Source organism: Mytilus edulis, chromosome 12, assembly GCF_963676685.1.
Source record: "Mytilus edulis chromosome 12, xbMytEdul2.2, whole genome shotgun sequence".
Lineage (NCBI taxonomy): Eukaryota > Metazoa > Mollusca > Bivalvia > Mytilida > Mytilidae > Mytilus > Mytilus edulis.
This window is the reverse complement of record NC_092355.1, coordinates 42,513,821-42,526,465: the sequence shown is the minus strand read 5'-3', so window position 1 is coordinate 42,526,465 and position 12,645 is coordinate 42,513,821. Positions and strand designations below refer to the sequence as shown.

At 31.1% G+C, this 12,645-nt stretch overlaps 1 protein-coding gene across 1 annotated transcript in view; it reads right to left on the bottom strand.

Annotated features, from left to right (window-relative positions):
- LOC139498511 (uncharacterized) overlaps positions 1 to 12,645 on the bottom strand; it is a 29,065-nt gene that overhangs the window by 6,616 nt on the left and 9,804 nt on the right. The window contains exons 12-15 of the mRNA XM_071286934.1: positions 11,746 to 11,793; positions 11,023 to 11,103; positions 9,465 to 9,521; positions 8,344 to 8,398 (exon numbers count right to left, since the gene is read on the bottom strand). Of these exons, the coding sequence (XP_071143035.1) occupies positions 8,346 to 8,398; positions 9,465 to 9,521; positions 11,023 to 11,103; positions 11,746 to 11,793 (239 nt within the window). The 3' untranslated portion in view covers positions 8,344 to 8,345. The remainder of the gene's footprint in view (positions 1 to 8,343; positions 8,399 to 9,464; positions 9,522 to 11,022; positions 11,104 to 11,745; positions 11,794 to 12,645) is intronic.

The window sequence follows — 12,645 nt, the reverse complement described above, 5'->3', positions numbered from 1 at the left end:
ATGTTTTAAATCTTTTGAACGCAGACTTCGTCTGTATAAGGAATATGAATGAATAACTTATGTACAAAAATATAACATAGATTCCACCGTTTACCCCTGGGTGATGGATCAACGTAAACCCAGGGCCCTTTGTTTATACTTCCCTGAGTTATACAAGGTGATTTTCAAAAAATGTATTTTAAGTCATAAAAAAAATGTCAAGTAACTGATTATGCAGAAACGGGTTTAGAAAAGTCATCAACACCATTTGAAATGGTGGATAGCTGGGAATAATCAAATCGTCTATAAACGATGATTATACAGTCTATAATCTACCACCTATATTTCTAAATTCTGTAAGTTTTTTTTAGTAAATAGAATAAAGGAATTTAAAATTATGGTAATCGTGTATGTCAGCATGAGTAATCTGTTCAACCGTTTAAATCGTTCATATGTGTAAACAGTAGGTACCATGCTCCTACAGTTCCGTTGTATCTATTTTTAGATAGTGACATCTCCGAATACGATCTATCAGCATGTTTTCACTTGCCATGAGTTACATGCAGGTTGCCACTCTTGAAGTAGGGACTGCTTTTCCCTCCCCTTTTTTGCTGAGTTGGTTTTCCTCGATCTTAAATTGTAGCGTAGTGTTTTTGTTTTGTTTTTGTAACGTCGTTCGACTCTCTGATAAGCTGATGTGTTGTTTATCTGATTAAAAAAATTTGATTGTCTATTTAATTGTGTATAACTACATCAGATGGAAATTGAATATGCGAATGACAATATTTTTATTCTCTTTAACATCAACGATTTTTAACTTTTGGCTTGATAACTATTTTGATCAACGTCACTGATGAGTCTTACATGTATTGTAGAGGAAACGCGCGACTGGCGTAATAAATTATAATCCTGGTACCTTTGATTACTTTTTTAAGGAAATATACAAACCTCAGGATGAGAATAACATACTGAAAATATCATATATTATTTTTGCTTACATGATACTAAAATGCCTGCAATATTTTAAAACAACTGTTTATTTTGAATAAGACATAAATTGAAAATAAGGACCGCTGTATTTCATAACATTTTGTTATATCTTCGTTTAGTTTAACTTATGACATCACGACAGGTACAACATGTGGAGCAAGATTCGCTTACTCTTCCGGATCACCTAAGATCACCCCTAATTGTTGGTGGGGCTCGTGTTGCTCAGTCTTTTGTTTTTTCATGTTGTGTTTGGTGTTCAATAGTATGTCAATCTGTCTTTTTCGATTTTAGTCTTGGCGTTTTCATTTTTTTTCGACATACGAGTTTGAACGTCCCTATAAGCTCATTTTGGAAAACTTGCGCATATATGTAAAAGATGATTTGCGTAGATCCGTGCAAGATCGATGGCGAATGCTGTATGCAAACCGTAAAAGAAATTTGAATTTAAAACGCCGTAATAACTGGCTGTCTGGAATTAGAATAGATTTGAAAATTTTCAATTGTTAACGCTGAATAATGACCTAAATTACACTCAGAGGTTTTTATTGATTACTGAATAAAATCATATCATAAGCAATTTTAAGATACTTATTTTTCATTTGATCATATATCTTGCTGGGGAAGATAAAATAACTTTTTCGAATTGTTAGTTCCAGATCGTTCAGTGCGTTTAGTTTGCCTCTCTCATCTCCAAGATAATGGTAACATAAAAACGATAATAAGTTCAAATATACAACAGGAGGAATTCTGCACATGCTATGATGAACATGAATTAAAGGGGTTAATTCAACTGGCAATAAATAATATGGTGTGGTAAACTTCACTGTATTAATAAGTAAATGTTTGCATGTTGGTAATATTCCGACTGCTTTTTTGACTTTTTCGAAAAGGGTCTGTTCAAGCAAACTGTTGTCGAAACATAACAGAATTTTATCAGAAGTATATTTGGGCAAAGTGTAGTTTATAATATCCATACATTCGGTGAATCTGTTGTATTTATAAAATAACGATGCCAACAATAACCAAGCAGAAGGAGCATCGGAGTGTAGGCCTGCCTTGAAGCAATTCAAACGTATTTGGTATTGTTTGTACACGCATTTGTTTCTTGCAGTTAGGGTTTGATGGTCAGGTGATTGCATCCAAAATTTTGAAATCCCTGACAAAATGTACATGGAATGTTCTCTATCATTAATGTTAATCAAACGAACAAGGGTTTGTTTGATATTGTTACAATAATAAGGTAATATTGAATTAACAGGATGCGTGTAGCCTGATAAAGCAGATGCTTCCAAATAATATGAGAGTGAAGGTAGTTGTTCTGCTCTAAAATTTTGAAACTCATCTGTATGGAAAAGGTAAACCCAAAATGAATTGTTGATCTCATGCAATGTAACAAGTAAAAACTTTTGTTGGTCAATAGTAAATCGACCTTCGAAAAAGTTGTTTTCTGGAATAAAGTAATGAAGACAGATTTCATATTTAACGCAGTAAATCAATCGTCTCATACACTTCTCGAGACAGGGAATTATATTTCCGGGATGCCATTCTGAAGGATCTGATTCTTCACATAACCAGAACATTATGGTTTTGATAAAGTATGAACAAATAAGATCACCGGTTTTTATCTTCAAAATGTCTTTCAAAATGATTTTCATTAATGCGTAACATAATAACTGGGTATGAGAAAATGAATAAATAAGTTGTTTTTCTGCCAAAGAAAATGATAATCGCCATTCCATATCTTCATTCACTGATCCTTTACAACCTATAGGAACAAATAAAACTCCATACTTCACGATATCCTTAACCAATTTATAATGAGGCCACAACTCTCTCGATCTGGTTATCCATCGACTAGCAGGTTTTATCCATTCTCTACACCAAAAACAATTCACAGAATCAAAATTATTATTTGGGGAAGATTTACATGGTCCATGAATTATCATATCATCTGTCAAAAAATCCTCGCGAAATAATTTACTTGATATATATGGTTCTCCGTCTACAATCTCAACATATGCATGAGGTAAGTATCTTTTTTGTACGTCATAATACTTAAGCTTCGTAAACCCTGGATGAGTGTCACTGATGTCCACGATTATAGGTGTGTCATTTGAAAAGGATAGAATATTATTCTTATTCTCGTAAACATGGATACTTTTAAAAACCAACATTAAATCGAAATCACTGCCATTCAGGTGTAAACCTTCTGCTATACTCCCACTACTAACATAAGAAATGTCTTGCGTTTGGGAAACTGCGTCCATTGCAAAAAATATTTTTCGTCTAGTTTTCACAACTTCCTCTGATCCTATTATTTTACATACATACTGGTAAAACATAAAAGAATTGTCTCTGTTTTGTTTGCTCATATTTCTTTTATATCATTCTGTAATTGTCTTGTGTGTTCATATTTCATATAACTTTTAAACACATTTTTTCCTACGTTTATTCAAGTATTATGGCAATGTTTCTGTTTCTGTAGTTGTACAGACCGTTGTAAGTCTTTACTTTGCTTATTTCAATTTGATTGAAACTAGATATCGATATTTTCACTACACCTGTCATCGGTGTATAAGAAAAAAAATGATTAAATGGAAGGTCAATTCACCATTTCTGAAAAGTTCTAACTGACAGTTCTTGAAGGAAAAAAAAGGAAATTCAAAAGTCACTTTGTACATCAACTTGTAGGGACCGGTTTTTCATTTGATTTCACAATTGTGTATTATCAGTGCAAAAAAATCCTTATGTTCGTGAATTTTGAAAAAAAATCGGAAATGATTGGATTAAACGGGAACCTTTATAGTATTTCCAACGTATATTATGTTTAAAATAACACAATTTGTGACATACCGTTGCTGTCATTTATATTCATATACTTCTGTACCCTTGTCGTGTTGATATTAAATTCGAAAATTCGAAAATGGGCTTCCTTGATTCCGACGTCATATTTCCCTTTAAACGCACTGAATTATGTATCATCTAATTAATAAGTTTTTTAGCACTCACAACAGAGTTATTTTCATTTTAGTCTTTTAAAGGGGCACTAGCTGTCAAATTCATTGTAACCGATTTGACTCAAATTCTCATATTTGGTTTATAACAATGTAAAACATTTATCCAAACTATCAAAAGTCTAAAATAAACAGTTTACAGAGCATGGGGTAGATAATATATAGGTTCGTTTCGTGTGTATTTTAGTCCAGACGCCATCTAATTAACTATCGATTTGACCTCAAATGACCATATAAGCGATGTAAACAAAAATAAAGATACGAATAGATTAAACCAACACGTGCAATTGCATTTTTATAGGTCTGTTTGATTTTATTTTATAGATTAAAAATAGATGTTTGTCATTGTTTTTTAACCATATAAGAATGATTTTATGTGCATCGAATTAGTAATCAAATGATTTACCGTAGTTTCACTTTCATTGTTGACATTCTTTTTCTTTAAATAACCAGTACACGTACAATGCATGCGTTGTCAATCTCTAGCTAGGGGTTAACTTGAAGTTCACATGAATACCGGTTAGAATGATGATGACGTTTTCACTTGCAAGTGAATCAGTCAAAAAATATGTTTAATCGCTTATTTCAACAAAATTAAAGGAAATTGATTGCTAAAAGCAAATTATTATTTCATTATTCCAATTTGATTAATGATTGATCTAAAAAAAAATCATACTTTATTTTTTTATATATGTCGTAGCTAGTGCCCCTTTAAAATCTTTTGTGCTTGAGTTTTAACGGTATTTTAGATATATCTTCTGTATTCCTTTGTATTGCAATGTTAATGTTTGAATTAAAGACACATAGAATAAGTATATATACACCGACTGATCATTATCAGAATACCGACTAACATTGAATAATACATTTTCTGAAGCAATTATTTCTTTTTTGATTTATACGATCTTAATACACAACGACATTTTAAGTTATAATACGGAATTGGGTTTAAATTGTTTAATCGTGCCAAATTTGATAAACTTTTGACAGCAACAATAGTATAGAGGTGTACGGGTAAGCCAATTATGGCAGATAGGTATCAATGTATGTTTAAAAGGTTAACTGTTTTGGAAACAATGATACAACAACCATTAATAAAGTGTATTTATATTTATTTTGAAAAATAAATTAGTTTGGGAGCTTGATAAAAACATATTTGGAAAGGATCTCTTTTTAAACTAAGTGTTGAATTTATTTTTTTCGGTTGATATTTACACTATTTATCAAATTCTTCACTTTCCGTCTGAAACGAAACAAAATAAATTAGAATCAAACTATTCATCTAACAAAATAATTAATTTCTCTCACGAAAAAATAAGGATAAGAACCTCAAATAAACAGACAATCAATTAAACATCAATGACGACAAGTTACTTCAATGAAGTATAGATTTGAATGAATTCTCCGTTTTACTTCAATGTTGAAACAAAATTGTATAACATTGTAATAAGACGACGTTAAATGGGAATCATTCTGTATATCTGTAATTTGATCATGAAAGAATAAGCAACGGCAATTAATCATTGCAATCGAATACTGCCATTTGTATGATTTGGTACAGGAAATTATTTATCCATTATCCTCAATTACAACTGCTGCAATTGTTTTACTTTATACTTTCTACACTCTACACAACCATTCCTCGTACTCAATTGGAAAAAAGTAGAATCACAAAAATACGGGGAAAATTCAAAACGGAAAGTCCCTAATCAAATGGCAAAATCAAATGATAAAACACATCTAACTAATGAACAACAACTGTCATATTCCTGACTTGTTACAGGCATTTTCAAATGTAGAAAACATTATGGATTGTCTAAATTTTCTCATTTTACAGGATCTTTTTTTAACGAGTTGTAAAATCGTTTACACATTTTTCTTGTTTTAGGTTTCGAAAAATAAAATAATCTTTTTTTGTGAAGAAAAAACAAGATTCTAAAAACACGTGCTTCGAAGACAATATCATATAGGTAAAAAGTTTTCATGATAGCAGTAACTGTGTATATTTAAACGTTATTAATGTAAACTTTCGTCAGGGTTAAATTAGTATACGCATTTCTGGTATTGATATTTGTTGTTTATGGTTGCTGTTTGTCAGATATATTCATTGATATCATTTAAGGAAAATAAGCCACCAAGATTGATATCAGTTTTCATTTCAGAGTATATACTTTTACAAGATGGTAAATTTTCACATCTGAAAACTCGAAGAATAGCATTTTCAGCTGTATATATCTCAAGACTTCCAACGGTTATTTGCCTTTGTTTTCTATAGTTCAGTTTTAGCAATTACAGCCATATTTGATGCTTTTAACGAGATTAAAATTCAGATGTTTTGAAATCAGGATGTGCGTAAAAAATTATAATATATAATAATATAAATAAACTCTGATTTAATATGAAGCCATATAATATAATACGGTTGATAATCATCAAGCTGTCTGTCGAAGAGCTAAACAATGTACAGTATTCTTTGATCTTTTCCCATCCTCTAATTAAATTTAGCATAACAACTTTTACATCATTGTTCTGAGCAAAGGATAATTCAAACAATAAACTGAAAGAAAAGAAAGAGTAAGTGCTGAATGAGCTGCATGCCCTTTAATTATGTAAATATTTGCAAATTTTCCTTTATTCTGTTTATGTCTTGCTGTACTGTTTAGTTCATCAAAAATAGCTATTTCAGTTGAATTGTTGATTCATTGTTTTACGGTAGATGGTCGGTTCTCCAAAGGTTACTAGTTGCTTGACACTGCATGTTGACCTGTACTGACATGAATCATATCGTATTCTAAACTTTTGTACATGGCAAGCTATCATGTAGATTTACATCTGTGCATTGAAGGAAAAATTCAGAGCTTGATGTCGTTTGATCGCTTTTGTCTTTGATTGATATCTCATTTCAACAAAAAGTACATGAACATAAAGATTTATTTCAGAATACCAAATTGTTAAAATAAAATAAAAAAATAATCTTAAATCAACAGAAATATATGTTTCAACTCCTCGTGCATTTCAAATGTTTATAGTAAAAGCCTTAAGCTATGTATCTTATATACATATAATTGTTAAACTGTAGTTTATAAACGTTTATATAGTAAATGCTAAACGAAAGTTGTTTTACTTTTGTATAGTTAAATTCGACACTTTCATACTTCGGTATGAGGTTTGTTTTTAAACTTTTTAAGCAGTTAATATACCATGCATCACTATGACAATATTAGGTGACCGTAATTTTTTACTCCAAGATTTCTGCAAAACAAAAATGATGAATCGGATAAGATTCAATGTAAATGTCAACAGGAAATAATACCAACCGACATTACATATTGTGACGATCCCGAGCCAAACAGACCGTATTATTTCTACTAACAGTTTTCATTTTTGATTGTAAAACAATTAAATAAAAAAAAAGAAGATGGGGTATGATCGCAAAATTAGACAACTCTCCACAAGAAACCAAAATGACACAGAAATTCACAACTATAGGTCACCGTACGGCCTGAGCACAGCCCATACCGCATAGTAAGCTATAAAAGGCCATGAAATGACCACGTAAAACAATCCAAACGAGAAAACTAACGGCCTTATTTATGTACAAAAATTGAACGAACAACACATATGTAACACATAAACAAACGACAACCACTGAATTACAGGCTTCTTACTTGTGACAGACACATACATACAACACGTACATACAACACATGGCAGGTTGAAACAGATTAGAGGAAACCCAAACCTCTCCCTAACTTGGTGGTTAAACAATTTTCCAAACTTTGGTTTGACGTGATAAACGATCGAACCAATGACCCATGCACGCGAGTTATCTACGGCATCACTGATGTGGTTTTCTTTCATTCTCACACAATATATAAAATATATGTAACTTTAGAATACTAGTACATAAAGGCAACAGTAGTGTGCCGCTGTTCAAAACTCATAAATCCATGGACAAAAAACAAAATCGGGGTAACAAACTAAAACTGAGGGAAACGCATTAAATATAAGAGGAGGACAGAGACACAACATTAAAATGTAACACACACAGAAACGGACTAAGCATTAGACAAAATCCTATGAGAATAACAAATATAACATCAAAACCAAATACATGAATTTGGTATAGATAAGTTCCGTGACACGTCTTATAGTAATGTGATCGAAAATAAACTGATAATCACATGGCTAAAAGATAAAAAGACAAACAGACAAATAATAGTACACAAGACACAAAACACAAAAAGTCTAAGCAACAGGAACCCCACCAAAAACTATGGGTGATCTCAGGTGCTTCGGAAGGGTAAGCATATCCTGCTCCACATTTGGCATCCGTCATGCATATACTGTATTCTTTTACCTTCACATTCTTGGAAGTGATAAATCTAGAACTTTTCTTTTTCGATAACCAGTATCTGTATTAAAAATATAAAAAAATCATGGTAAAAATTATTTTGACCATGGTGTTGTCTTATTTTTCTTTTTCCTTTCTTTATTACCTTAATTTATTCTGCCATACAACAGTTTACAAGTAAAGAGGATGTGTTAGGATTGCAAACAAAACAACCTCTTATTTAACAGTGAATAAATCTCTAACCTTATAATGAGCGTACACATGACACTCACTTACTGTAAACAATGTGAGAAAAACATGACCTTGCAAAAGTAAATCTAAAAGTATATAGTAATTTTAATACAATGTCAGACAGATACCATTGTTGTAAATTGAAATGCAGACCAACTTAGTTAGGGTATTTTTACTTTTAGAGAGCTGTCTACTGTCAATTATCATGATTAATGTTCTGTCGTTAATTACTGAGTCATTTTGGTCTCTTGTGGATAGTTGTCTCATTGGCAATCATACCACTTCTTCTTTTTCATATTTACTGCAGGGTTTGTTACTCGGGCTGTGTGGATTCAGTAGAATGTGTCCACGTGCCTGTAGTGTATGCCCTTATATTTTTACAGTTAGGGTTTTTTATTGCTTGTGAGAGAGCTTTCTACTTATTCTATTATCATGATTAATGTTTTGTCGGTAATTACTGTGTCATTTTGGTCTCTTTTGGAGAGTTGTTTCATTGGCATTCATACCACATCTTTTTTTTTATATTTGAATAGCAGTAGTATTATTCATTATCTTAAACGGCGAGTTATATATGCGTTATCATAAGTTTGTGTCTGAAACTACATTTGTAAAAGTTGACATTTTTTATACGAGATATGGAGGAATATATCTGTTTTGTTCCGTACTGCTCCTAATCCATGTCTAATGTCAAGGTTGAAAAAAATTTGAAAAGTCCTAAAAACAAAATGTGAGGGTGCGACGGTTTCTTGAAATAGGTCCAGCAACGTTACGTGCTTTCTGGTAATTTTACTATGTGCATATAAGTTGTATATGATTATAAAATTTTCTGACATATAATCGCTTTTAACATTTGGGGCTCCATATGCATCTACAAAATATCAATCTTTTTAACATACCTTTCGCCATTGGTGCATTCTCAAGGTCAACATGTGTTCCTCGAATAGAGAATGGTCCTGTAAAAATAGAATTCAACTAGTGTTAACGTTTTCCTTTACAATATGTTAATAAGTCATAAAATTTCTGCAATCTATTGAAATGACTGATGTCAGACATTGACTTCATATAAACACCTAAAGAACACTGTATGACATTTTTTGATTTGTTGATTTCTAAATTTCCTGTCATGTATAATCATGGGAATATTCCAGTCTGCAATTGCAAGATGCAAGTTTGATGTCCCCGGACAAGGAAGTAGTAAAATAACGACCGCTGTGTAAGTGCCGTAAAACAGGTCTCTTATTGACCATAACGAAGAGACCTAGAATCAATTAAACAATGTTAGTATTTTGAATTATTGAAAAAAGAAATCAGTCATAAATTTTTTTTCGTAAATTCTTCTGGAATCTGTAAGTTTTGACATTAATTCTTGAAATTATCAGTTCGAAAGATTCTTTTATATCTATATAAGCATTGAAATATTTTGACAGACTTAAATCAACAGAAGTATATCGATGTTCGAAAGTCATAAATTAATTGAGAGATAAACAAATCCCGATTACAAACTAATCCGATGGAACACACAACTATAAGAGGCAACAACGGAACAACAAAAACACTGAAGTACAACCGAAGAACAAACGCCAACAAACATGGAAGTGGACTATTTGATATCAACTGCTATATTCCTGACTTGGTATATGACATTTTCAGAACAAACCGGGGGTGAACCTGGGTTTACGGCTAGCCAAACCACCCGCTTATATAGCAATGTTAAAATGATTGAAAACTGGCTTCATTTTTTTTATTTGAATCACGTCCATTTTTACACTAAATTCCGTCCTTGTAAGTAAATTTCGAAAACAATATTTGAACACATATTATTATTATTATTATTATTATTATTATTATTATTATTATTATTGTATAGCAATATAATATTTCCCACAGAAAGTAACCAAAAGTTAGCGTGCAATAAATTCTAATATTGCACTAGTGCAATAAATCGTAAAAATTCATGACGTCATCAACGACAAAATCTTAGTTTAAACCAATTTTTACTTTCAAATATTATATTGCTATACAATAAAAGGGTTATTGCATGAATATTGGGGAATATTGTCCCTCGTAGAACATATATTGCACTCGCAAGCTCGTGCAATATAAAATTCTACTCGGGACAATATTCCCCAATATTCATGCAATAACCCTATATTATTATTATTATTATTATTATTATTATTATTATTATTATTATTATTATTATTATTATTATTATTATTATTATTATTATTATTATTATTATTATTATTATATTACATGCAATATAACTCTTACTTTAAAAAAGGTTAAGATAAAAGGAAGTAAATAGTAAAAACAATAAGTATTTCAGATTTTGTTTTATAAATTTGGTTTGACCAACATTATGCAATTCATTGAGCCAAAACGTATCTTTTTCGGAAAGCATGTTTTGTTATTCCCTTATGCATAGTGAATATATAAGAAATATATGATTACTTAGCAACTGTTTGTCCCGTTTGACAACCAAATTGATAGACGGAAAGACTGGTACTATTGATTGACCTTTCCACTTTGCATCTGCAATAGAGAAACACAAGTACTTTTATTCATAATTTTTTACAAAACAAATCTATATTATATATCAGAATGTTTTATAACATATTGTATTTGAAATACGTCTTCTCTTTTAAACTCAATGGCTTGATCACAAAGATTATCTGGAGAGATATGTTATTTTATGATTTCATGATCAAAAGATACAAAATAAAGGCAACAGTAGTATACCGCTGTTCAAAACTCATAAATCCATGGACAAAAAACAAAATCGGGGTAACAAACTAAAACCGAGGGAAACGCATTAAATATAAGAGGAGAACAACGACACAACACTAAAATGTAACACACACAGAAACGGACCAAAAAAGTGTTTCTTCATTAGTTTTCGCTATCTTTATTCCTACTTCACGAACAGTATGTGCTTTGAATTGTCTGCATTCTTTAAAATTTAAATGTGTTTGGATTGAGAAAAGTTCACCCTATTACAATCTTTCTCTCTGTTCCGGAATTTGACAGAAATGAATGACGTGTAAATTCGAGAACGGAAAATATCATCTAAGAATGACGCTTTATAAAAAAAAGAAGACAATTCTGTTAGTTTATCTTTGCATGAGTTACATTTATTTGGAATCATTAAAATTATAGTATTTTATAACAGATTACCTGAATAAGAATATCTAACTACAGCCATCTTCCTCGTTGGTATGAAATCTGCATAAAATAATGTCTTTTTACCAATAAAATGCTTGTTTACAATTAATGTTTTATTTTACAAAATAACATGGAAACATAGAGCTTAATTTTGTTTTGCAAAGCAATATAGATAAGTAAAGTTTTAATCCTTTCTTGATAGTTCAATGAACTATTTTATATGTCAAAAAAGTTATCATGGCAGCTGAATTGTTTGCGATATAGAGTTTCTCAAATAAAAATATAGAGATATATCTATAATCAATGTATAAAGACTTTAATCTAAAGAAATAAAGTAGAAATGTGCATGTAAAACATATTTCAAATTCTATTGTTGTGTATTCAAAGCCCTTTTCACATACATAGATTTTCTAAACGATTTCTTATTGGTTTCAAAAATTCATCTATCCTAAACGACGATTGAGACCATTTTCAACTCTTTTGATCTGAGCGTTACTGGTGAGTCTTATGAAGGAGCAACGCGCGTCAGTCGTATTAAACTGTAATCCGGGTACCTTTGATAACTATTTACAACTGATGTAAAAACTATTACGAGCCATTACGAGCTATTTACGGCTTATGAATAAACTCATCATATATACTAGGAATGAAATAGTGTATTCGCGTCAGCCACGCGTCCCGTCTACAAAAGACTCATCATAAGTTAATAAGACCAAATAAAGTACGAAGTTGAATAGCGTTGAAGACCACAAATTCTTACAAATTTTGCTAAATACAGCTAAGGTAATCTATTCCTGAGATGGAAAAGCCTTAGCATTTCAAAAATTTAAAGTTTTGTTAACAGTTTATTTATAATCATTACCGTGTCAATGATAATTCATGTCAACACAGAGGTACTGACCACAAGGCTGA